This window comes from Anas acuta, chromosome 13 (genome assembly GCF_963932015.1).
Source record: "Anas acuta chromosome 13, bAnaAcu1.1, whole genome shotgun sequence".
In the NCBI taxonomy this organism is placed as follows: domain Eukaryota; kingdom Metazoa; phylum Chordata; class Aves; order Anseriformes; family Anatidae; genus Anas; species Anas acuta.
The window spans coordinates 1,282,510-1,306,650 of record NC_088991.1 but is presented as its reverse complement, the minus strand read 5'-3'; the positions used below and the strand labels follow the sequence as shown (position 1 = coordinate 1,306,650).

The 24,141-nt window shown below is 37.5% G+C and overlaps 1 protein-coding gene across 5 annotated transcripts in view; it reads right to left on the bottom strand.

Annotated features, from left to right (window-relative positions):
* The window catches only part of TENM1 (teneurin transmembrane protein 1), a 918,746-nt gene that overhangs the window by 232,791 nt on the left and 661,814 nt on the right, over positions 1 to 24,141 (bottom strand). For all 5 annotated transcript variants that reach the window (XM_068696724.1, XM_068696723.1, XM_068696726.1 and 2 more), the window contains one exon: positions 13,413 to 13,691. In XM_068696724.1, the coding sequence (XP_068552825.1) occupies positions 13,413 to 13,629 (217 nt within the window). In that variant the 5' untranslated portion in view covers positions 13,630 to 13,691. The remainder of the gene's footprint in view (positions 1 to 13,412; positions 13,692 to 24,141) is intronic.

Sequence of the window (24,141 nt, the reverse complement as noted above, 5' to 3'; positions counted from 1 at the left end):
GTTCAGTCTTCATGAGTAACAGCATCCCTCTATAGGGCACAAGTCCCATTTGGGTTTTGCCTTTCTTGGTGTTATCTACCATTCAGTACAGTCTCATTTCCCTGTCAGCTGCTTCATGATTTCCCAAGCTGCACCACCTTGTACTGTGCCTGATATGAGATATGGCAGTGACAGCACAAATAGGAAACAACCAGCACAGCCAAGCAGGACGACTAGCGCAGGCTGCAAGCAGTATATCAAGAAGTGGCTATGAGGAAAAAAACACCACACATTTGTTTGTAGAAGCTTAAATCACTTCTCTCTAAAAACATAGCAAGATCCTCTCTGACAGTACTGGTCTTGCAAAGCAGTCTGACTTATTTCAGTCAATACACGAAGAACTGATCAATGAGTTAGGATGAGATGCCCTTTAATGGCAGAACTTACAGTGGAGTGGAGAAGAAGGAAGAAAAGGCTTGGGCTTGGTGGCTTTGAACAGGAGGAAGACTCAATACCACCAGTGATGAACAGGGAGTTGCAGTGCTGTAATGAAGAAAGCAAGCACAGTACAAAGAACCTTTTTCTCCGTGCTAACAAAAGATACTCCTCTGAACCATCTTTTCAACAACAAGTACATTCAGAAGAGTATGTACATCACGCATCAATGAAATATTCCCTCATCTCTCTGGTTTATTTCATTTGAAAATGGGCAATGCACAAACTGCAAGGAACAAATGGGTGGACTCCATGACAGAAATTAGAACATCAAGTGAAAAGCAACCTGATGATGTACTGGTACAGAAAAATTTAAGATACTGGCCAGAAAACTTCACAAATCAGTGTTTTTCTGTTTTACAGACCTGCCTTCTTGCTTAGGCTAGTTTGCTAAAATTACAGCAGGCAGACTTGTTAAGCAAGTTTGAAGATTTTTTTTTTTCAAAATGATACAAACACCATAAAATTATCTTGCATATTGCCAAAGACACGAAGTCAGTAAATACATCACTTGCAAAGCACACATTACTGAAGTCTGACCATTTCAGATTCTGACTGATCTCTTGCCACTGCTGCTGCAACTACTTTTAAAGTTTAATGTAATAATTACACAAAAGAAAGACCAAAATTATACCAACTGAAAGTCCAGACCAATCCATTCCTATAGCCAATTTAAAGACTGACTTTTCTTTTAGTACCTATAATCATTGAGAAAAACTTGAAAATATTGGAATATTATGTCTGAACACTCGATTGCAATACACATTCTAAATCGGAGAACCAAGTTCCAGCAAAGCATCACCTTGTTTCTGCCCATTGCATTCTTTCCTCCCAGTCTGGTGTGCAGTTTAAGGTAGCATGTGTAAACATGAGTGGCAGATGCCTCTTTTTCTTTTTCCTGAAACATCCACAAGTGTATAAAGGCAGTGTTTTTTAATCCTCGTCATGGTCATCTGACCCCATCTGATACCCGAGCATTAATAAAGCATGAGGAACCATAAGCTTCATGCTGCCAGAACAGTGCCAGAAATGACTGGTGGTGTGAGAAGTTTGGTTCGAGTGGAGCTGTTTGGGGATGACGATAATTATCTGTCAAATGAATATTCATCACACGGGTGAATCCAAGGCTAAGTAATACTTCACTATAGAGCGGGAACAATGCTATGGAGAAGTTGGCCAAAGCAGACATGGCTTGCTTTGCATTGAGCTCTAGTGCAGCTGGAGGATATACAGATGGGTGCCAGGAATTCATGAGCTGTAGAAACAGCCTGCAGTAAGCAGACCCATCCCCTATGTTAGTCTTACCAACAAAGCATAAAATACAAAGCAGAAAATTAGCTAAATAAGCTTTTATATCTCTGAAGGCATGCTCAGCCCTACTGCAATAAATATGTTGCTTCTGTTGCTTCTGGAAGAAGTAAATAGCATGGAGGTGTCCAATGTCACCCTCTCCTTTTCTCCCCAACTCCAACATCTCTTGTCACGGACCATCTTGTTTAGAGTAATAAAAATTTTCAGAGGCAGCCATTTCAAATGTACAGCCTGTCTGCTGATGTCTTTACTAGTGGCACAACCCTCTGTCTAGCTGAGGCAAACACCTGGCAACTGACTCAGAGGAACAATGGCCACCACGGTGGGGCTGAAGGAAGAGAGTTTATTTTTATTTGTGAGCATAAAAAAAAGTCATCAGATTCAAAAAAGCTAGGAAAAAAGGTTTGTGTGCCAAAAATCCACTATTCTTTTTTAAAAGAAATTGCATTGTACTATGCTACTACTAAACACATACCCTTCTGTATTTGCACACACATTTGTAGTAAAGTATTTGAAAACTCTCACAGAAGTGAGATTAATAATCCTATTAATAATAGGATATTATTGACAAAATTTAAAATTAAATCATGTATCCACCACCCAAACAGAAGAATTCAATGTATGTACGTCAATATATGATCCTTTGACTCCTACTAGAAATAATGACATAACCATGAACTTCTTTAATTTCTTTACTAGGTGGGTTAAATGTCTGTACCAAAATTACATTCCAGAAGATCAGATTACCAGTGTCCTGATCTACTTTTATTTTTATTTTTTAAAAAGTTCTATTGTTTTGAATATAGCAGCATAAGAACTTATGCTTTTTTATTTTTATTTTTAATGTGTGAAGAAAAATATAATTTTTTTTATTTTTCTTAAAATATTTTTTGTTTTTCTTCACACCAATGGATGGTGAAATAAAGAGGTCAAGCTAGTAAATATCATTAATTTTATGCAAGTGTTTGAAAGGAAGGAAAAAATATGTTCAAATCTAATCAAATGTAAATGTTTTAAAAAATATTTGAAGATTCTTTTTGATCAGGTTTCAAGAATTCTCATCCCTTAAAAAACTGAATGCATCTTTCACAGACCATAGAAATATGTCTGAAGAAATAAAACTTTTTCCTGAACTTTTATTGTTAATTATATTTCTAGTTATGAATGCTTACCTGTATTGTTTACCTCTTTCAAACAATATTGAAACAATTGCGCAAGCCCCTTGATCAAATGCAAGAGGTACAGAATTCTAAAGTCAATCAGTGTAAGTGCAAGTGAACTTCTATTTTTTGGAATCAGAAAAAGAAAACAAGAAACTACTAATAAATCAAATGAATTAAGAAATGAATATAACAGTGAATGATTATTCACTATGTGATATGAATTTCAATTTCTAGAACTTTTATACATAACAAAATCTACTTGGCTATATTTTATTAAATTAGGCTATGTAGAAAATCTCACATGAATTTATTTTTTTTCTGTAATTTAAAATGAACAGGAAATCATGTTTTCACACACTTCTAAACACCAACTGCTTTCATCATTTAAAAATATTTGGAAGTGAGGGAGCCTTAAGCATTTCTGGCAATTATTCTGCTGCTTATGTTGCTGTCCATAAGAACTGTAAGCAATGAAATCCAAAACCATCAATAATGGAGAAAAGCTAGAAAGCTTAAATAAAACTCTCCCATAAATCATGTAGTTTAAGCACACTGGGCCATATTATTCTCTTATTTTGGTCACTTTTAGACCATTGCATCTTCATCTGTATAATAAAAGTAATCGTAAATTGTGTCTCATCAAGTGAGAAAGAGTGTAGCAAATCCAGAGAATAAAGAATTCTCCATTCAGTGGGAGAATTAAAATAAATTTAAAGATCAGATGAAAATAAGAATAGATTCATCTCAGCGAGTTCAGCTAAACCCAACCTTGTCAACAGAAGTTTTGCAGACTATTTCATGATCTACAGCATTTTTTTCTCAGTGTTTAAGAAGACTACATTAATTTTTCATTTTGTGGTAGCCTTCTAAATGAAAAGGCTACATATTTTTTTCAAGTGCAAAGATTCTAGCAAGGCACCACTATTGCCTGGCTACTTGTCCAAGAGGCAGCATCATGTTCATGGGGGCATACCATGCATACATACTTCATGATGCACAGGGATGGCATCTACAGGAAAGTGTAATGACCTTGAACATCTGTAGGATTTCAAAGGTGATTGATTGTTCTTTATTATTTGATTTCTATTATTTTACTCCTAATGTTAGGAAGCATTCTAAAAATTCCAGGAAAGGCACTTTACTAAGTAAAGTACTTTAAAGACTGTTTGATCATGAAATATAGCACTCCCATTTATCTGCTTTGCAAGGAAAGCTCTGCAGAGTTTGTATCACACATCTGTGTTAAGAAAGTGGAAAGTGCTTGCAGAAGGGAGGTACAGAGTCTTCTCCACTGCCAGGCATGCAGGAAGGATGTTTTTGGCACTTTGGTTTTAGAGACAGATTTGCCCCACTTCCAGGGACCATGGGCAGCATAATCTGATGCTGCTTTTCTGCTCTCAGACAGGCTGCAGCTGGAATTGTCAGTACTCACTGTTTTATTGTGTAACTGATGCTTGGGGTGGTGAAAGAATCAATCTGTGGTGTTCAACATTACCTTATTCCTTTCATGCTGTTTTTTCCATCTGAGCTAAAGACGCTTCATCCACTTGCGGAACATTCCTAATGAGTGGCAGTCAGCAGGAAACTGATTTTTGAGCAGCTTCCAATAAAACTGAAGCTTTGAAAGAAGAACCTTAGATTTTAAATCACATCCACAATTTATTTCACATATAATGCCTTTAGAACAAAGTTCAAAAGTATTTGAGTCTAATTCTCAAAAGAAAAACTAATTCAAGTTCTAAATGAGTTACAATACACCCATCCTGCTGCTTAACCACATTCCCAGCAATGTTATCAACATGCTGAGCTACTTCTTGACAATTCTTTATTTCACAAAATCTTCTGACAGATACATAATTGAGAAACCCTAGGAAGAAATGTTATTTTGTTTCAGTATCTGCTCTATAAATGAACATAAGCAAACTAGACTTTTTTTTTTTTTTTTTTCCTCCTGGAAAATAAAATGGTTCTTCTTTGTTTCAAGAGTGATGTAAAAGACACTGCAAGAGTACCTACAATAAAATGGCTTGCAGGACAAATGCAGAGCTGTTCGCTTGCTCCCATGTTCTGTAATACTTGCTTAGCCCTAAATTCCTTATGTTTGTTCATATCTTTTTTTTTTTTTTTTTTTTTTTTTACCTTACAACAGATCATGGACACTTTTAAATGTTACAGGAAGAGGCAGTATTAATATAGCAAGAGCATTTTGCAGGTATCATTTCAGGCTCAGAGAAGCAGAACTCCAAGCCAGAGTATGCAATACATTAACTCAAAAGCTTAAGCCTCTACTGTAGGTATTCCAGTAGTATTAGGTACAGGTTACTGTAAGGATTGCTATATCTTGGTTTCTCTTACGGTTACTCTCCCCTTATGATTTTTATTTCTATGATTCCTGGCATTTTACACCGTGGAAAATCAGTGATTCAGAGAAGAGAATGGGAATTAGGATTGCCTTTTTTATCTGTACACCGACAAATGGATTGTTAAGCTTGTGTAATGTCTAGAGAATGTTTTTTTATTCCTTAGATGAGATTTGTTAGCGGGGGATTGGAAACGCGCTGTGATCCTTCTCTCATTTATTTCCTTTCTCAGCAGTTTTCTCTCATTTTTCCTCTTTGTCTGATATTCACTTTTAAAATCAAAAGAATTACTGATGAGAATGAAGCTACTTTTGATACTACAAGGCATTTTTTCACTAAGATGATGGTACACACTGTAAGGTTGGAAGCAGCACTACAGGAATGGTGCCAGCAGGTTACAAGGTTTTGTAACACATTTGAGATCCTGTAAGGGAGCACCCACTCGAGTCTTGGGGGAAAACTCTCTTTGTACATTCAGTTTTGCTTGTGGACTTTGATTTGATGAGGGGAAGGAAAAGTATTCCCTCCATAAGGTTTTAAATGAGCCTCAAAATGCAGTTTCCTCACCCCAATTATTCCAAAGAGAGAAATTTCCAATTGGCAAATCAAGAAAGACTGTCCTGAGGAGGCCTGAAACTAAGTGCTTCTTTTTCTTTCCTTAGAATCTGCAGATACTCCCTGCGCAGAAGAGAAGGCTGAAGTCCAGGCAGCCACAGGGAAGCACTCATCACGCTGTTTTTCTCTGGGAGACAGTAACATCATCATCATTAGACCACAACGAGCCAAAGAAAGCACAATGCAGCACAACAGGAATCTGTATTTTTGGGAGGGAATACAGGAGGAGACAACAGGCTAAAGCTTTAGGAGTGTGGATACTTTTACTCTGGCTCACAGGTAGCCTTTTTTGGGGGAATGTGAAGCTCATAAACACTCAGACCAGATGGTGTAACACAGCAGCACGAGATGGAGCTTATTAGCTATCACTTCTGTCCATTAGCGTACAGCCCAGAAACCTCCAGGACCTCTAAACCACGCTCTGCTGACAGCTGAGTCCCTTTCACAAGGAGAGCACATGGTACAGGCTGCGTGTGCATCATCACGCAGACACCGCTCCTGTGCTGTGCTTCAGGTTGCTGCTCTGAAGTGCACAGGTACAAAAGCTGCTTCCATTAACTTCCCTGGAGACTTCCTAAATTAGTGAAATAACATTGTAGACAACATTAAAAGGCTAAAAGTTATATGTCTGGCATTTACAAACAAGAGAGAATAAACCTGATGATGCAAAGTACCTAGACATTTTTGATACAAGACCTATCTAATAATAATGTATTACCAAAGAAAATCTGCTTTATTTTCTTAAATGGTGGAGTTTCCAGGAGATTGCTCACAAAAATAATTGGTTTTCTTTGCAGTTAACCTTTTCCTACCTTCTCCTTCCAAACCTTGGGAATGCTTCATTCCATGACAATACAATCACCTCCCACAACATGTCAATATGCAGCTCTAAACAAATTATGCACTTTAAATAAAATAAAAATAAAAATTATAAATTTCACCCTTCAATAACCCTCAAATCTCATCATACAGAAATTATTGGGAGCAGAATCAAACAACTACCCAAGGTGTTCAAAACTACCTCACTTCTACAAGACTGCGTAGCAGTGGTTCTTCTAAGGGAGATTTTTCCTTTCCATTTTACATTTTTGCTTCTTCTTTTCAAAACTACTGTTCTCCCATCCAGGTGCAAACATTAAAAATGCACTTTACCGTGTCCTGTCTACATGTCAGTAACCATTATGATGCTCTGTATTTTGATAGTCTTTATTCACTGAATAATACTGTCAAGGGCTCCAAAACATGCAACTAGCACGTAGGAGCTTTATTGAACTCTTCTACCCTGCTCTGTCCAACACCAGTTCAGCACCAACAATGTGCTGCCTTCTTAATACTAACCAGAGTTTGGGGATGCCCCTGACACAACATTTTCCCTTCTTACACTGCCTTCATGGAAGTTTCAAAGCACCAAGTCCATATTCATGCGGATAAGACTCAGCTTTCCAAGTTCCTGTCATGCCAAATTGCACAGGCTGTAAATATGAGTGTCAAGTAATCAACTGCTCCAAATGTCTACTAGAAATGCCGAACCTCACAGCCATTCTGCTGGCATCCATCTCGTCCCAGAGGGCTCCTGAGACCATGAACTTATGCTATGCTTAACTATTATTCTAGTGTTTCATAGAAGGGAAAAAGCTGATAAAAATTGGCATCTTTACCCTTATAGATCATTTAATAATAAAGTAATTGAAACAAAGAACAAGTGCTATATACAGCCCAAATTCTACTCTCCATGGCTCTGGTAGAAACACAAAACAGATCTGCAGGCCCAAGTGGACTTCCATAATTCTTAAATCAGAAAATAATATGGGTATTATGCAAAAAGCTTTTGCTTCTTTGCAGATGAACAAAAAACACCATGACATTTTCCTGACAGGACAATTTCTACCTGTCCTTGTTAGCATGCCTTATATTTATGTCTCTGATGATAAATAAAAGTGTTTTGACTGGTCACATGAAGTTAAAAGTAGCATGTGTTTAAATCTGCCTTCCTGGTAAGCTTAAATTTGCAGAACTGTGGAGCGTAACAAAGCAACCCACTGCTTCCTGCACTCCACATATAGTTTCTCCTTCCTAAGGAAAGAAATTGCTATTCAGCACCAGGACATGTCTGTTACCTACATATCCACATTTGAGCTGCAAGGCTATGGAGTGCAAGAATGAGAATCTTATGGCAACAGCAGTGAGCTAAAAAAAAATAAATCAGGGATGAAACAGAATTGGGTTCATGCTGAAGAGACATTTGTAACCTACACCTCTTCGTGAAGCCCATAGGATTTGTTCAAGGAAGATTTTGAACATCAGCTTGATCTATTTACCTCTTGCTCCTTACGACAATTTCATATAACTTCTCCAACACATGTACCAATCTTCAGCTCTTGTCCTACAAAGATGAGTTTTCCTCAGCTCTTGAACTAAAAGCATAAAACGTACACTTTTTGTGAAGCCCTGTAAAATGTCCTTTCCCAGAATACTAGCAATGCTGACTTTTTCCAGACAGATTTACCGTAAGATGTTTGCTGTTGGATTCTCTTCCTAGGAATAAATCCAGTTTGCCTTGCCCATAATGCAGTTCAATGTATCTTGCCAGGAAATACACGTTTGTCTAACCAGAAATTTACTGCCGTATGCTCATTTTGTTAACGATCAATAAACTTGATCATGCCAATGACTCAATCCCAGATGCTTATCCTATCAGGGATTCATTCCTCTAAGCCAGTGTTTTCTACAAATCTATAATTATCCTAAAAGCAATAAAGCCTTTGTAGGGCCAATATTTGTGGAATACAACTCTTTTCATATTTACTTTGGTGGAAACACAGAAAGCTGTAGAAGAAAACAGAGTTTTAATGATGTAAATGTGTCACAAATAAGATCAATGTGAAAATGTGTTTGGTACATTTGTGAGAATTTTCTTCCTCGCAGCCAGGTCCATCAATGAGTTTTCTACCAAGAACATTTCTGGTGTTTTTTTGCCAATTCTACCCCTGTACTCTTTCAAGTACAAAACACTGTGTTACCAATTCTTCCTAGAGTTAATTTGCTGTGTTTGCCAATATCCACAAGCTATATGATACTGGGTCTGCCAGGAAATCACTTCATAACATCATCTTGCCAGGATGAGATACTGTAGATACATATATTCTGATAAACAGGAGTTTGAACATTCCAGTGATTAAAAAAATGTATTTTAAAGTGCTCTCATTATACAATTAGCACTGAATCTTCAGGAGAGAATGACACTGTCAGGAGAATTTTGTACCTGTTCATACCGAGTTCTTAGGCCAGCAAATCTTGATTCATCTTGGAACAGTCTGTGGTGTCTGTTGTTAGGTCTAAATTGTCAGCTAACTACAAGGTTCTGACACAAATAACCCCAGAGATGCAACTGATCTTGTATTGCATGCTTCAGGATGGACATCAATATTAGACCTCAGGAATACTGTATAGGAATCATTGCTTAAATGATTAATAGATTAGATTAAGTTCTAGATGAAGCTTGTGATAGATTCCATATTGGCTGCTGAGTTTTTCTTTCATATTGCTATCTATTATATTTGTGAAAAATGACTAAGAAATCTTTGAGGAGTTAAGATTTGATCTAAAACTTCAGGAATTGCAAGGAATATAAGAATAGTGCAAAAGTTAAGTATTTTGTATTTGGGTATTGTTTGCAATGTTTAAAACCAAGAAACTTATAATTTCCAAGATCACATAGCTTCTCAAACAAAGCTTTGACATGAAAATATGTTTTCAAAAATACTAGCAATGTTAGTCAATACTGCAGGATATATCTGAGACCTCTGTAAACATTTCCTTTGAGTTCACATTATGCAGAGTTCTGGTTTATACAGATTGTCTATATATGCAAACACAAATACCACACATCATAAATCAACATAACCTCAGATTACAATCCAAAGTTTTCATAAAAATAAATCCTGAATATTGACAGTAACAATGAAGTAGTCAAACTGCTCGTAAATGTAACAAAACAAACAAAAACCTTCAAGAAATTGCTGAGCTGTATCAATATTTTGAGCTACAAATCACATTTAATTTTGAAGCTATTTACTACATTCAGAAGTGCCCAGTCTATTCTATATAAGCTACTGTGGTTAGGTAGCAGAATACAAACATCCTTATGGACATTAATGCAGATACAAATTCTTCCAGTTTCCATAAACATTTAAATTAAGGATTCTTTTCACAAAAACAAAATCAGCACAAACATGTACACCTATATTTGTTCCTGGTACAAGCTTCTCTCTATTAATTTTTTACTCTGAAGTGTTCTTCTCACATTCCATCATTAGAATTCATGTTTGACTGCTGTCTCACTCATCACCATTATCACTTTATTCATGACTGTTACTATGTGCCTGTTTTCTCAACTATTCTCACACCTTTCATGCATGAAGTTCATGGATTTTACCCTAATTTTGCAATCCATCAAATACTGGGTACTATTTCAACTGCAGCTTGCAGCTACAGAAGAATACCTTCAGATAAACTGGGGATGCCCCTTTAACTTAAAAAAAAAAAAAAGAATTTTTAACATTTAGAATTTTCTCAGCCTTAAGTCTTTCTTCAGAATACGATGGTCTGAAGCAATTTCACGCTACAGCTTTCTCCTTGCAGAACAATCAGAACAATCCTTTTTGAGGGACCATGGGTTTTCTGTTGTTGTTGTTTTTTACATTCCAAGGATGTACCAACCATGAGAAAAAGTTTGTTAATGGTGCTGAGGAGGAATTTTAGAAAAGAATGCATATAAAACTAATTCCACATACAGTTTAACGGATTTGTGCCAGCTGCATAGTTCAAAACAGAACCTGCTTTTTTTTTTTTTTTTTTTTTTTTTTTTTTAAACCTCTCAATACTGACTGAGCAAATACCAAGAATCACCAGGAACTCTTGCTGTCCTTTTGGAAACAGCACATTAGAACTGCAATCAATCAAATTCTGGCTGCAGCCTGAAATTTTACACTCAGCTTTACAACTTTCTTTGCTCTTGCATGAATTTTGAACTCAACACATTTTACATTTCAAAGCAATGATGGTTGCCAGGCCAAGCGTTTGGGCTCAATTTGTGGCAGGACAAATCTATATGATTTAAATCAACATAGAGATACAGAGATGAATTCATGAGAAGCTGAACAGATACATCTAGCAGTGCAGTTACTACCTCAGTTGCAACAAACTGAATTTGTCAGAGGACAATACCATGACTTCTGGCACAGCAACGTTTGACTGCAACCTCACAAACCAATATACACGTGTATGTTTTAAAAAAGATCTTTTGTGCTCAATAAATATTACTTTAAAACATACAGACCTAGACTTAATTAAGGTAAGAAGATGCCTCAAGGTAAGCAAGTATTTAAGCACTGCCCTATATACTGGCAAACTACTGCATAGGCTCAACAGTTTTGCTGCAAAAGTAAGCATCAATCCTCATACTCTTGTTTGAGCCAGTACAAGACTGTGTTGCTTCTAAGAAGGAAAATACAAACGTTTGTAAAATAGAAGACCTGCAAATTCGTGTGATATCTCCTAAAAATTAATTTGCCTGGAAAAATCTTGGCCCATGTGTTTCCAATAAAATCATTTTAGAACGTTGAGTGTAAAATACTTGGTATGCTAAAGCATCCATCTTGTTCCTAACACACCAGTCCTGAATAAATGAGGTAAGTTCACACCTGACAATTTCTTGCAGAAATGCACACTAATTTGTCCATTTCTCCAAAATTATTAACATGATTGCTTTCAGAGGCACTGTTCTGGAAGAATAAATTCAGCATAGGCCACACAGACTGGTTTCCTATGCCTGAGCAGAGCGATCACAACCCTTACATACTTGTCTGAGTTGGTGGAGCTATAGCTAGCACAGGTCCCAGCATCAGTAAAGCTCTGTCCTCAAGGAGCTCTTCAGAGGCCTGACAATGCAGAGGCAATGCTTTCAGTGCTTGAGTTGTCAGGAGCAAGGTAGTTACTTTAAGTAGGTCTACAAGAACATTTGCATCATCTCCAGCACAGCAGCACAGACGCATCTTAGTTAACCAAACTCTCCTGACAAATGCAAGATCATTTGTCATAAGCCAAACATGGTGGTGAAGTTTTCTACAGACTACTTTGTTGAGATTTGTATTCGTGACTTTTTGTTTCCCAATACTGCAGTTTTGTAGCTCTCTGGAGGGACCATATATACATGTATGGAGGCTATCTCTAGCAGCTAGCTATCATTTCTTCCATGAATTACAGGTACCTTCAGACAACATCAGCACTACAAATGTAGCTTGATTCAGAATATCTGCCATAAAACCAGAAAGGCTGTAAGAGAAATGTAGCACAACAATTCTCATTTTTTGCATTAATTTACACATCACAGAGGAAACTTTTTTTTCCATCTTCAAAAGCATATTTGTGATTTGTTTGTCAAAAAAAAAAAAATAATTATTTTAATACTCAGAAAATTTGGGAGAGACTTGGCTGCCTCAGGAGTGGAAGACTTTTTTTTTTTTTTTAAAGTAAGTACAGAAATTATTAGCTGAGAAATAGTGGCCACACTAAAATGGATCAATTTAACCACTTCCTTGAAGAGCAGGCAGGGGTTGCTCAGAGATCTTTTATCTTTAAGGGGACAGACTCTATGCTTCCAACGAGTACACCAATTCTTAAAAATACTCTTCTTGCACCACCACCCTTCCTGAATTTGTGATGGAGCTAAAGGCAACGGATAAGCCACTTTTCTGTACAAAGTGTGTTAAATGAAGCATACGGATTACCATGAGAAGCAGTCAGGGAGTGCTGCAGTAAATTCTTCCCATTTCCTTCCACTTTAATCTGTTTTCAGCCTATATCTTTATCTAAATGGGAGCTTTTCCTATCCTTGGCTGCAACATCAGAAGCTCTCAAATGTTTATTCTGGAGTTCTGTCCATACCTTTCAAAAGGCTAAAACCAACCAACCAAAAAGAACTCAACCACCTGCTTTTTTCTTACAATACACAATAATTTTTAGTTTTACTCATAAAACTTTATATATTTCAGGTTACTTATAAGATTACAGATTTTGTTAAGAGGATTGTTGTATTTGAATTCATTGCAGACATAATGCAGAAATAACCTACAAAATCAACTTTGATTTTGTACCCAAATCCACATAACACATGCAAAGGTAGTAAATAATTAACTAGGCAATGCTAGTGAGAAAAGTAGCCACTCCTAAAGAAAAAATTATCTGTAGCTATCACGTGATGGTCTGCTGAATGCCACTTGGTCCATACTGCTACAAAAGCTCTTGTACCTGAAAAAAACTCCTATACTTCTAACATTGCAGTATGGTTAAAAAAAACACAGTAAGAAGTATGTCATCACCACATGCTTTTGAAAACAAAATGGCTGCTTGCCTGCTGACATCATTATATGTTTCATAGCGAGTAATCAAAAGCTATTATTGTAATTAGTAGGTAAAATAAATGATTTACCTTGCGTGGATTGGTCAATAGTTTTTCTTTTTCTGTTCTGACTGTTATAATTAAGTCTTAGCTCTTGGCTATATTCATTCAGAGTTTCTCTTGAGTCATAAGATTGTCTTTGCTTTCTGCCATCTTCACTTTCATCTGAAGAACTTGTGTAAGTTAAATCCACTTCATGTTTAACTTTTGACAGTGGCTGGTAGGGTTTGCAGTCCATCTGCTCCATCTCTGATTAAATAGGCTCAAAGTCATGAAAACAAGCAACTGGAAATCCTTAAGGAAATAGTCCTGGGGAAAAAATACAAACAATAATCAGTTTCAGATATCACATATAAATGTTTAGCTCTCAAAGGCCCAATTTTATTTTTAGTAGATATGAACCAATTAAATTGTATTTATATCACCACAACCAAGGAAAGAATCTGAATATGTCTAATTTTACTGTCTTACTCTTTAAAAATGATATTAAAATAACAATAACTTGAGAAACAAACAAACAAAATCCCCAAATCTTAAGTACTATCGCACTACACCAAGCAATGACTGTGCAAAGTTATTGCATAGAGTATGTTACAAAACCACCTATTTGGTATTAAAGCTAGGATGGAACAGTTACTACTTCTCTAAAGAGGTGGACATTCATCTTAAGTGAAAATAACATCTTAATGTCTTTTAAAATATGAAGTATAGAAACCAGGAAGTTAATTGTTTTGAAGTACTCTCCTGTAAATAAAATGACATTTAGTGAAGAATAATAGGCTTCACAGCTTAGAAAACCATCAAGACTTAGTAAAAACAAGTAATATGCCCCCTGTTACTCTGTGAGAGCACACTAGTTCAGAAGGAGGTCATTGCCCTTTCAGATTGTGTGGCCATTTCAAGAAGAAGCTTCCACCTTGAAGCACAACCCTCTTTTTCCTCCACATCCCACTGAAACTCTTACTGATGTGGGGGCCACACTGATCCTCAGTGAAACCTTCCAAGATGCAGCTTGCAGTTGGGAATATCATTGAAATGATGTTCAAATCCAATATCATTACAAACAAGTGGCCTGCAGATGCACATGCAACCTGTGCACTTGCTCTGCAACCTTGCTTTCATGAAGCTGTTCCCATCGCGCATTTTAATGCCAGCTCTGCGATGAGATGACAGGGGTGCACGGTGACAGGGGTGCATGGAACACCTTCTACAGCAGAAGTACAGTTCACAGGCAGTTAGCTCTGGTAAAGCAAGCTTGTTTTTTTTTTGTTTGTTTGTTTGTTTGTTTTTTCTTTATATATTAACTGATGCTATTAACCTAGAAATCTAAACATAACAAGAAAGGCGGCTGTTAATATCAATGCTGAAGGACCAAAGCCATAGAAATTTGGAGATTTTGCTTAATAAAAAAGCAATTGCTGGCAGCTTTGTAATGACTGTAAGATCAGCAGCAGAGAGAAGTAATTTAATGCCTGATCTGGTACCAGCCCAACTGCCCCCAGGTGCACCAGGGACCTGCAACTCCGCATGTCCCCAGCTGCGAGTGTGCTACCTGAAACTCCAAAAAGTGACCACAGAAAAAGAGAAAAGAGACAAAAGAGAAACAAAAACATTACAGAAAGCACATTTTGTTAGAGGACTACAGAGATGAATTTAACTTCTGAAATTGACAGAAGTCTTGAAAAATCACTGATGGCAGCTGTTACTGTGTTCTAGCACAGCAAAAGTTCATCTCCTGCTTGTGTGGCTCCCAGTGCTTGTGAAAAGATTGGCATCCCGAGCAGGAGTGGCAAAAACACAGTGCATGGAGCAAGGAGGGAACAAATAAGGCTTCTGACATAGCAAAAGCCAGGCCTGCTGATCCCGGTGGCATGGCAGGAGGGGAGAGCTCTGCAGTGGGGGCAGCGTGGTGAGCCTGCCCTGCCCTGCTCTTACATCCACCATGTGCAGAAAGAGGCATGGCTTTGCTTGAAACAGACTCTCGGGGAGGTTATCCTTTTGTTTAACCTGAGATGGAAAAGCTCTCCAGAAATAAATGCAACACAGCATCTGAATGAAGAGCTTTAGCATGTATATATTGTACAAATTTACATGTATATATAAAGTTCAGATCTCTTACACAACAAAGTCGGTTTCAAAGCACCCAAGTCAATTAAAGCTCCTCAAGAGAGAAAAGGAGAACTAAAGAGCCAAGCTGAGCAAGCTGCCTGTCTGCTAGAGACAAGCTGGTGGGCAAACGTGCTGGGGTTTCAACAGCAAGCTCAAGGTTTTGTGCTCAGGATTGATTGCACTGTATCAAGTTGGTGTTAAGATGCTTTTGTAGACAAGTTCCTACTAAGTGCTATTTGCTTTTCAAAAGCTATGTGCCTAAATAATTTGCTGTTATTTGCCAACATTTCCCAAAGAAGTACTTACTTTATGAGTTGCTTTAATACTTTATGAGTGGAAAGGTGTCATGACTTACAGGCACAAGGTGGGCTTAAAAGATTACCTGATGGCTCTGTAGAGATGGTTACTGACAGGGAAAAGCCTCCCCACACATCCTGTCTGACACAACACATGGAAATGATGCTGGAGAAATCAGGGAAAAATGAGGAGGAATTATAAGGGCCTCTACCAAGAAGATGCAGGAGACAAGAGAAATTTTGCCATGGAGCAGCAAGCGCGGCACCTCAGATACATGCAGTGTGTCCCTCTTCAGAAAGCACAGCAAACCTGACAAACTGAGCTCATCAGGGCAGTTTTAGAGCACACTGGTGTAAAATAACAACAATAGAAAAAAAAGTCAGAAGGAAGACCAATTGCAGCCTGTCCAGCCAACTCTCCCCTTCCCACCCCATGCCAGTGCTACTGGCACCAACAGCCCAGAGCCTCAGGTGTCATGGGAAGCTCTGGCCTCCTTCCGCATGATGACTGTGCTTATGCTTCTTTTAGTTTTCCTTAAGGCATTAATGTGCCATAAAGCCACAGCTACCTGGCCTGATGTGCAAGGAGGTGATAAATCATTTGCAAGAGCTGGAAAAATACTTCATAAAATTTTTCAACACAAAATGCTTTTACAAACCAGGAACACACAACAAAATACTGACCACATCTTCAAGCTTTTCTGCAGCAAGAGATTCCTTTACATTTAATGAATGATGGTGAGTTATGGTAAGTTGAATTTAAACACTGGCAATCAAATACTTGACCTTATTCCATATTTTTTTGGAGAAAGACAACTCAATAAACAACCCAAAATGCTGGAGTAAACCAGGAATTTAAAGAATATTGCCTGGATGTTTACAAGGGTTTCTTCAAATAACTGGCCTTCAAGTAACTAAACAAAACACCCAGCTGATCAATATCAAATTGACCTTGTCAGCAAAATAATAAAGTCTCATCAAAGCTTACAGTTCCTCTAAGTGACCTTTGTATGAATGTCTTAATGCTCTCCTCACAGAGGAGGAGAGCATTAAGATCTTTTTTGATCTTTTCATTAGTGTTCTTTCATTGAAATGCTTAACAGAATATTTAACAAAATATAGTTTTTATAAAGATACGTTACCATGTTACACTTAATACATAAAATATAGAAATAATGCATTTATTTAGGTGTTAAAATGCAGATAATACTCAAGCATACTTTAAAACAGATCACACAGTTTACAGTTAGATTTATGGAATACACAACTAACTTTAATTCCCAGTGAAACACTGTTTCCAAAACCATCAAAAAGCTCTATTAGATGGGAGAACACCACATTAAGTCATTGAACTAATACAGATGTGTATATGGATTTATGGTTTTAATGTATGTTTTATGCGTATGTTGTTTTAAATGCATGTTGTACATCTGTTCAGAAATTATTTTCACATTCCACTTGCAAACCCTCTTACATCACTCGCCCATTTTCACGTTCCCCATAGATCAGGATCACAGAATCACAGAATGGTTTGGGCTGGAAGGGACCTTATGGACCATCTAATTCCAGATCCTACTTGCTTAGAAACACAACAAAATCAGGACAGCTGTGGATTACCAGACAGCCTATGCCGAGGATGTTTGCACATACTGATCAATAGGTATTTTATGAGAAAACTCAGAGTATGCAGCTATACTGCACAGAAGCTCTGCACTCAAGCACAGCAATGCCACAGAAACCACATCACTTCAACAGGGCTTTGTATAAATTCCCATCAGGATGCTCTGATCAGGTGCCCATTTCATAAGATCTCCATACTGACTACCCACGATCAACCCCGTCAATATTGTCAGTGGTATATCCAGCTGGCTACCAGTAAATCAGACTTATTTAGAGGTCAGGAACAAGAACATGAAGCACTGTAACCTGTTTTGGCCTCAACTGAGCATTAGGTCCAATACTCACATACTCCAAAATACACAGAATTAAAATGTAATTGCAGTTATGATGCTGAAATATAACCAGGAAAGTGTAATTGTTTGCAACCTAAATTCAGAAGACAGCCTCATGTAATTCCATTTTGCACTCTCAGAGGGCTGTTTTATCAACCCCACCTGCACATTTTTTCAATTCCCTCACACATTTCTTTCCATTTAACATATACTGTTAGATGAAAGTTATCATTTGCTTATTACATCTTCAGACCACTGATTTCTGAAAATGAACAACTAAGCAGAAATTGCATCACTGGATAGCTTAAGGCAAAAACAACAGTACTGTTATTCTGCAAGTCTATTCTGATATATAAAACTATAAAATACAAAAGGCAAAACAAAAGCAAACACTCCTGATATAAATCTTTGAGAAATGCAATACCAAGAAGAAAAACAAACAAACAAACAAACAAACAGCAAAACAACAAAGCAGAACAATCTTGTGACCTTGTGCAGACCATCAATACTATATCCCTCAAATATTTGTTTGGGTATTATAAACAATGGAAGTCTTTTCATCCTTGAAGTTCTACATTTTACAGAACAGTTATACACATAGAGAAGGGTATCAGTCAAAACGGCTGAGCAGCCATGGAGTAGGAACAAATCAGTATCTAGATGGTGTATGAAATTAGGCAGCAATAGGAAGACATCTAGAAAGACTATTTAGGTTTGCAGAATGGAAGCAGGTACTACTTTTCACTGGAGGAAAAAAAAGTCATACACTAACCAAGAAAAAGCAATTGAAGCAACCCACAAACAACTGATGAAAGACTCAGAGGAATTTAAAAAAACAAAACAAAACAAGAAGCAAACAAAATTTAGGCAAATGTTCTTAGTGGACTGTAAAATAGAAGCACATCAAAAGATATTCAAAGGCAATGTAATACCTTTGAATGACATACGAACCACTGAGTATGATGTGGCCAGTATTTCTGTGTATAAGAATTGGAAATATTGAGACAATGAAATATTCCTGCCTTAAAGTGGACTACATCAGACATGGAAGTTCAAAATGCAGCTTTCAGGGAAATACCACACGTTAAAAATGCTCCCTAGAGGGCATGTGGTTTTAATGTATGGATGGATTACAATTCTTCGTACAATTTTATGACACAAGCCGATAAGGTTCATTTTCACATCTAATGGTCTTCATTTAAAATTAGTCAAAGTCTCATTTAATTCTTGTTAACAAGGTGGTTCAGAGAGTCGTTCATTTTATCAAAAATTTCACAGAGAAAACACTAGAGAATAAAATCATAAAGAAGGTAAGTCAGGTTGTGGCAGAATGTGACATACAGAAAGCCTGACAGTGAACTGAGATGCATACGTTATGGCAGCTACTGAAGTGCAATACCCAACTCTTGGCCAAGATGCACCCTTCACTTTACTTGGAGAATCACCACTAACTGCAAAATGACACAACTCCCTCATGCTTGCTTTTGGAAACCAGCCGAGAGAGCTGGTCAGGTCAGTTAGAGAGCTTAGGTCAATGGGGGTTCAAGCACAAAAGATCAGGCTCTGCTGCCGAGGGATGAAGCACATCCATGACTCAGGGCAATACATCCTGGCCAGGTTCAGAATATCCTCTAAACTCTAAGTCTTTCTGGAAAACTGTGCTTTAGGTAATACAATTCCTGGTCTTATTGCAGGATAACTCCTGGTGAGAACTTTTAATCTCAAATAATGAAATCACCATGAGATGTGTTGTAAAGTATTTCTGCATCCGAAGCTTCATCTGGGAATGCTGCAGAATGTGAAGAAAGCCTGTGTTTAAGTAACACTAACCTGACGTCTCCTGATACAGTACAGAACACACAGGAACATCACCTTTGTGAAAGTTGCCTTTGCAACTTTCTAACTACTTCCTAACTGCAAAGCAGGGATGATATAGGGAAAGAGGTAAAGTTTACCCTGTATGAGAGTGTAGGTTGAGTTTATGGCATCATTATTTCTATATGGATTCTGCAAAAGTCATTTTTCACTCCAGGGAGTAAAAACATATGTATGGTCAAGGTTGTATTTTCTTAGTAAAAGATGTTTTAAAATGAGACTAGAATTGAAGAAAGGGTCATTGCCTTTCACATTCAAGTATGCTTGGGACAGCTAAGCTTACCGACATCACACAGGATGTTTCCAATATACACCAGACACTTGTTTGTACTGAATGTATCCAGATGAAGCAATCAAATTCTCTTCAGTGGAAGCTCTGGTTGCTCTCCAGTGCTACAGTTACTGTTTTGCAGTCAAGGGCAAAATGTTGCATTTTTAAAATATGAAATTAGGAGACTCCTTTTAATAACTGAGTTTTATGAAAATATAGTTTCACTTGGATTTCTTCTGAACTAGAGGTTAAAAAAAATGTATTTTTTAGTGTGTATAAATATATGCTATATACATTATATACACACGCACATACTATGCAAGTGGTATCATTTCTCCAACAACACAACACAATAAACTGCAGTGTACATGTACTTATGTGTATGCCAGTAGGAGAAATGGCATCTTAACTTAGTAAACATGCATTGTCTTTTGTGAGGCATGCTGTTTTAAAATACACAGACATAGAGGAAATATTTTATTCGTTTACATGTGACAAGAAAAAACGGAATTGTTTTTTGGCTATTTGATGATAATGAAAATTGTATGGCCATCAAATTGAGATAATTATTGCTGTGTCTCTTTTCCAACTGTGTGCTTAATTAAGAAGACCCAGTAAGCCCTAATTAGCAACAATGTAATTTTTAAAACCCAATTTAGTATCTGTGAAATTACAAAAATTGAAAATAACATGTTCTATTCAGATATTATTAATTTCTTGAGATACCAATTTAAATTTTGTAGTGTAATAAGGTCAGCACATGAGAATAATTTACAATGCATCAATACCACGGACCATCTAAGAAAACAATTAAAGTATTAGATTGTTTGTCACTGATACTAGTTGCCTTGGCAATGGCGTTTGAAATATCGAGCTGAGAATTTTGTCTCCATTCCCATTTTTCCTTTTTTCAGTTAGAATAAGGGAAGAAGCCTTCATTGAACAGACATATTCACCAGAGTACTTATGGACGTATCAAAGCACAAGGCCATGTTTAAGCATCATCGTACTTGATGAAACAAAAGCTTTGATCAGTTGACATCACAGTGAACAAAAGCACAAAAAGGGAATTTTACTGGTTGAGGTTATTTCTTGCTGGCACTGTTCTTATGTTTCTTTCTCCTGTCTAAGAAAGATCCTACAAGACATCACGGAACATCCCAGGGGGGCTCAGCAATTTTCTTTCCCACTTAAAGAACTGAAAAAAACTACCAAACAAAAATCTCTGAAACAAAATGCTGAAGGGTCACAACTCAATTTTGCCAGTGGGTCACGGTATCTTAAATATTATCAGGATCTCTGTAGTCTTGCTTACTCCTCAGCTTTGTTGTGGCTTGCTCTTCTCATTGACAGTGTTCTGGGTAAGGAACTGCTTCTTCATTTATTTTCGCTGCATTAGGACTTCAAGGATTTCTAGAAGCAGCACTGATTTAGTGTCAGGTTTGTTTCCAGTATAGCCTAAAATGTCAGAGTACTCAAATTAGGCATGTGATCCACACTTTAGTGTCTAACAAGTAGACAAATATTCAAACAAGTTATCACAGCAGCTGTGTAAGAAGAACTACTTATGAAGCTACCACTATTCAATACACACAAAAAAATTAACTTTCCACTTTTTTCCTAAATACTTGGTTTTCTTAACTTTTGCTTTTCTAACTCTAGGAAGAAATACCATGAATAATTGTGCAGTTCTGACATCATCTAAGTTACAGCTTAAAAAGCTATTCAGGCATTTGAAGTGTGTGTGTGTGTGTGTGTGTGTGTGTGTGTGTGTGTATTTTATTATTATTATTTTATTTTTTTAAAAAAAGAAAACCTGACTAATGCCTGACCACACAACCAACATCCGCACCACCTTCATTTGAAGTATCACCACTCTGGTTGCCATTTGCATGCCTGACACCGTCATGCCTGTGAACTCATCTTACTACTCCTTTTCTTCTTGCTTTGATGTCTGCCAAAGTATTCAGTGTCTTCAAGTGCCACTGTTCTGACAAGCAGACCCTCCCAATGGACTTGTACTATATAGTGTGACTTCCAGAAGTGCTATTATTTGAGCTGGTGTCAGATCGATTTTCTTCCTGTTCATGATAATGCTATGATCTTGCAGGGCTGAAATTACTGCTGATTTATGCCTTGACGCAACCCCTCGAGAACTGGCTTGTATCAGCATGTCACCTATGAAAAGGTACATTTGAATCCTCTGAGATCTTTTGAGTGGAACCTTTGTTCTCATTTCAATAGAGAATCTTTTGTAATAGATGTTTGCTAGAAATTTCTCCTGCAAGTACCGAGAATCTTCTGTAGTGCAAACTGGAAATACATTATGCTTCTATCCATTTTTACCACTTGTAAGTATTGGAGTCTTCTTGGCAGAGACAAATTTAAGATAAGTTCTCCATCCATAACCTTATGCTTTTTGCAAATTGATTATAGCATTTTCTTCAGCACTTCACAAAGTGCAGTAAAATGTTCTGCTGGCCCTGGAGAGTAGGAACGTTCCCCATCTTTGTGTCTAAAGGTTCACCTCCACAAGGAAATGTCACAGACTAAAACCATAGTTATGCCTCCTTGTTCTTGTGGAATTCAATCCCTTTATGTCACGGCATTCTTTTAATTGGACTTAAGAACAGGAAATAATTTCTTCTGTTGATTGAACATTATTCACATTTCTACATATTCTGCCTTTTAACATTATGGAAATCTTTAGTTATCTCACTACAAATAGCCCCTTACCTGCATCTTGGTAAGCATTGTTTTCCATAAAATGTAGCATCTCTTCAGGAAAAAATCATTAACAGGTATACAATTATTTCATTTTTAAACAACTAACCTCACAAATTGCAATTGAAATCTTCTCACCTGCTTTTAAAATCACTTTCTGAAATCATTTTTTATTTTTTTTTCTTTCCTGTTGGTAGAATGAATTTAGCTAAACTAATTTTTTTTCTTTTTGTGTTCAACTTTACCTCTGTGATGGAAGACAGAAGACAGACATGGGGATGCAGCCATTTTTTCTTATGGCTTTATGAACATCTTGGCCATTTATTTCCAATAACACACTAGGGAAAACATTCTAGGTAGATAAAGATACAATGCTAATTCAGACAGAAGTTCAATGTTGAACATGAATTTGTTCAACTATCTGTGTAAAATACACTGCAACTGCATTAAAGCACGAGCAAGTTAAGAAAAAAAAAATAATCCTCAGCCTCACTAGAAACTAGTCATTTCCACTCAGAAATACTTCTTCAAATCGGGTGGCTGTTGTATTTACTAAACCATCACTACGTAAAGCATCTTCTCAGTGGGGCCTCTAAACACTTCTAGACAGGGTAAAAAGTTTTTCAGTGAGGAGTTACTGGCCAGTTCCTGTTTGCCATGTCTTTTTTTCAGTGTAGGTGCTGCTGATACGGATATTGCTTTTTCTCTGAATTTAGGCATCACTATCAACAACAGGCTTTTCAAGAACACTAGAGGAGGGACTGAGGGCAACAAATTGTTTGGAAACTGGTATTCTGCAACAATTAATTTTGATGAACCTCCAAAAACACAGTCAATAGCCTCTGTGTCCCCAGGGACAACCCCAGGAGAGCAGGATGACCACAACCACCTAGGTCCACCAGCTAGGAGGAATGAATCTGTGCCACTCTCCACTTGTTGGAATAAGATCTCAAAACTCTGAGCTACTTAAGGCCATGTATTGCATACCTGATACACAAGTATCTCCGGTGATTACCCTGCCACAGCACTTGCAGGAACATATTCTCCTTAGCCCCCGCATAACTACTCCATTTAGCTCAGTTTGCTTTCTTCAGATGAAGAATCATACAAAGAAAAAGGAAAAAGAAGGAAGAAACAGGTGTATGTGGCTTTTATCTGTTGCCTTTACACGTAGGGCCGGAGGGCAGACCCGGGGAACTACAGGCCTGTCAGTTTGACCTCAGTACCAGGGAAGCTCATGGAGCAGATCCTCTTGAGAGTCATCACGCGGCACTTGCAGGGCAAGCAGGCGATCAGGCCCAGTCAGCATGGGTTTATGGAAGGCAGATCCTGCTTGACGAACCTGATCTCCTTCTATGACAAAGTGACGCACTGGGTGGATGAGGGAAAGGCTGTGGATGTGGTCTACCTTGACTTCAGCAAGGCATTTGACACCGTCTCCCACAACATTCTCCTCAAGAAACTGGCTGCTCTTGACTTGGACTGGCGCACGCTTCATTGGGTTAGAAACTGGCTGGATAGCTGGGCCCAAA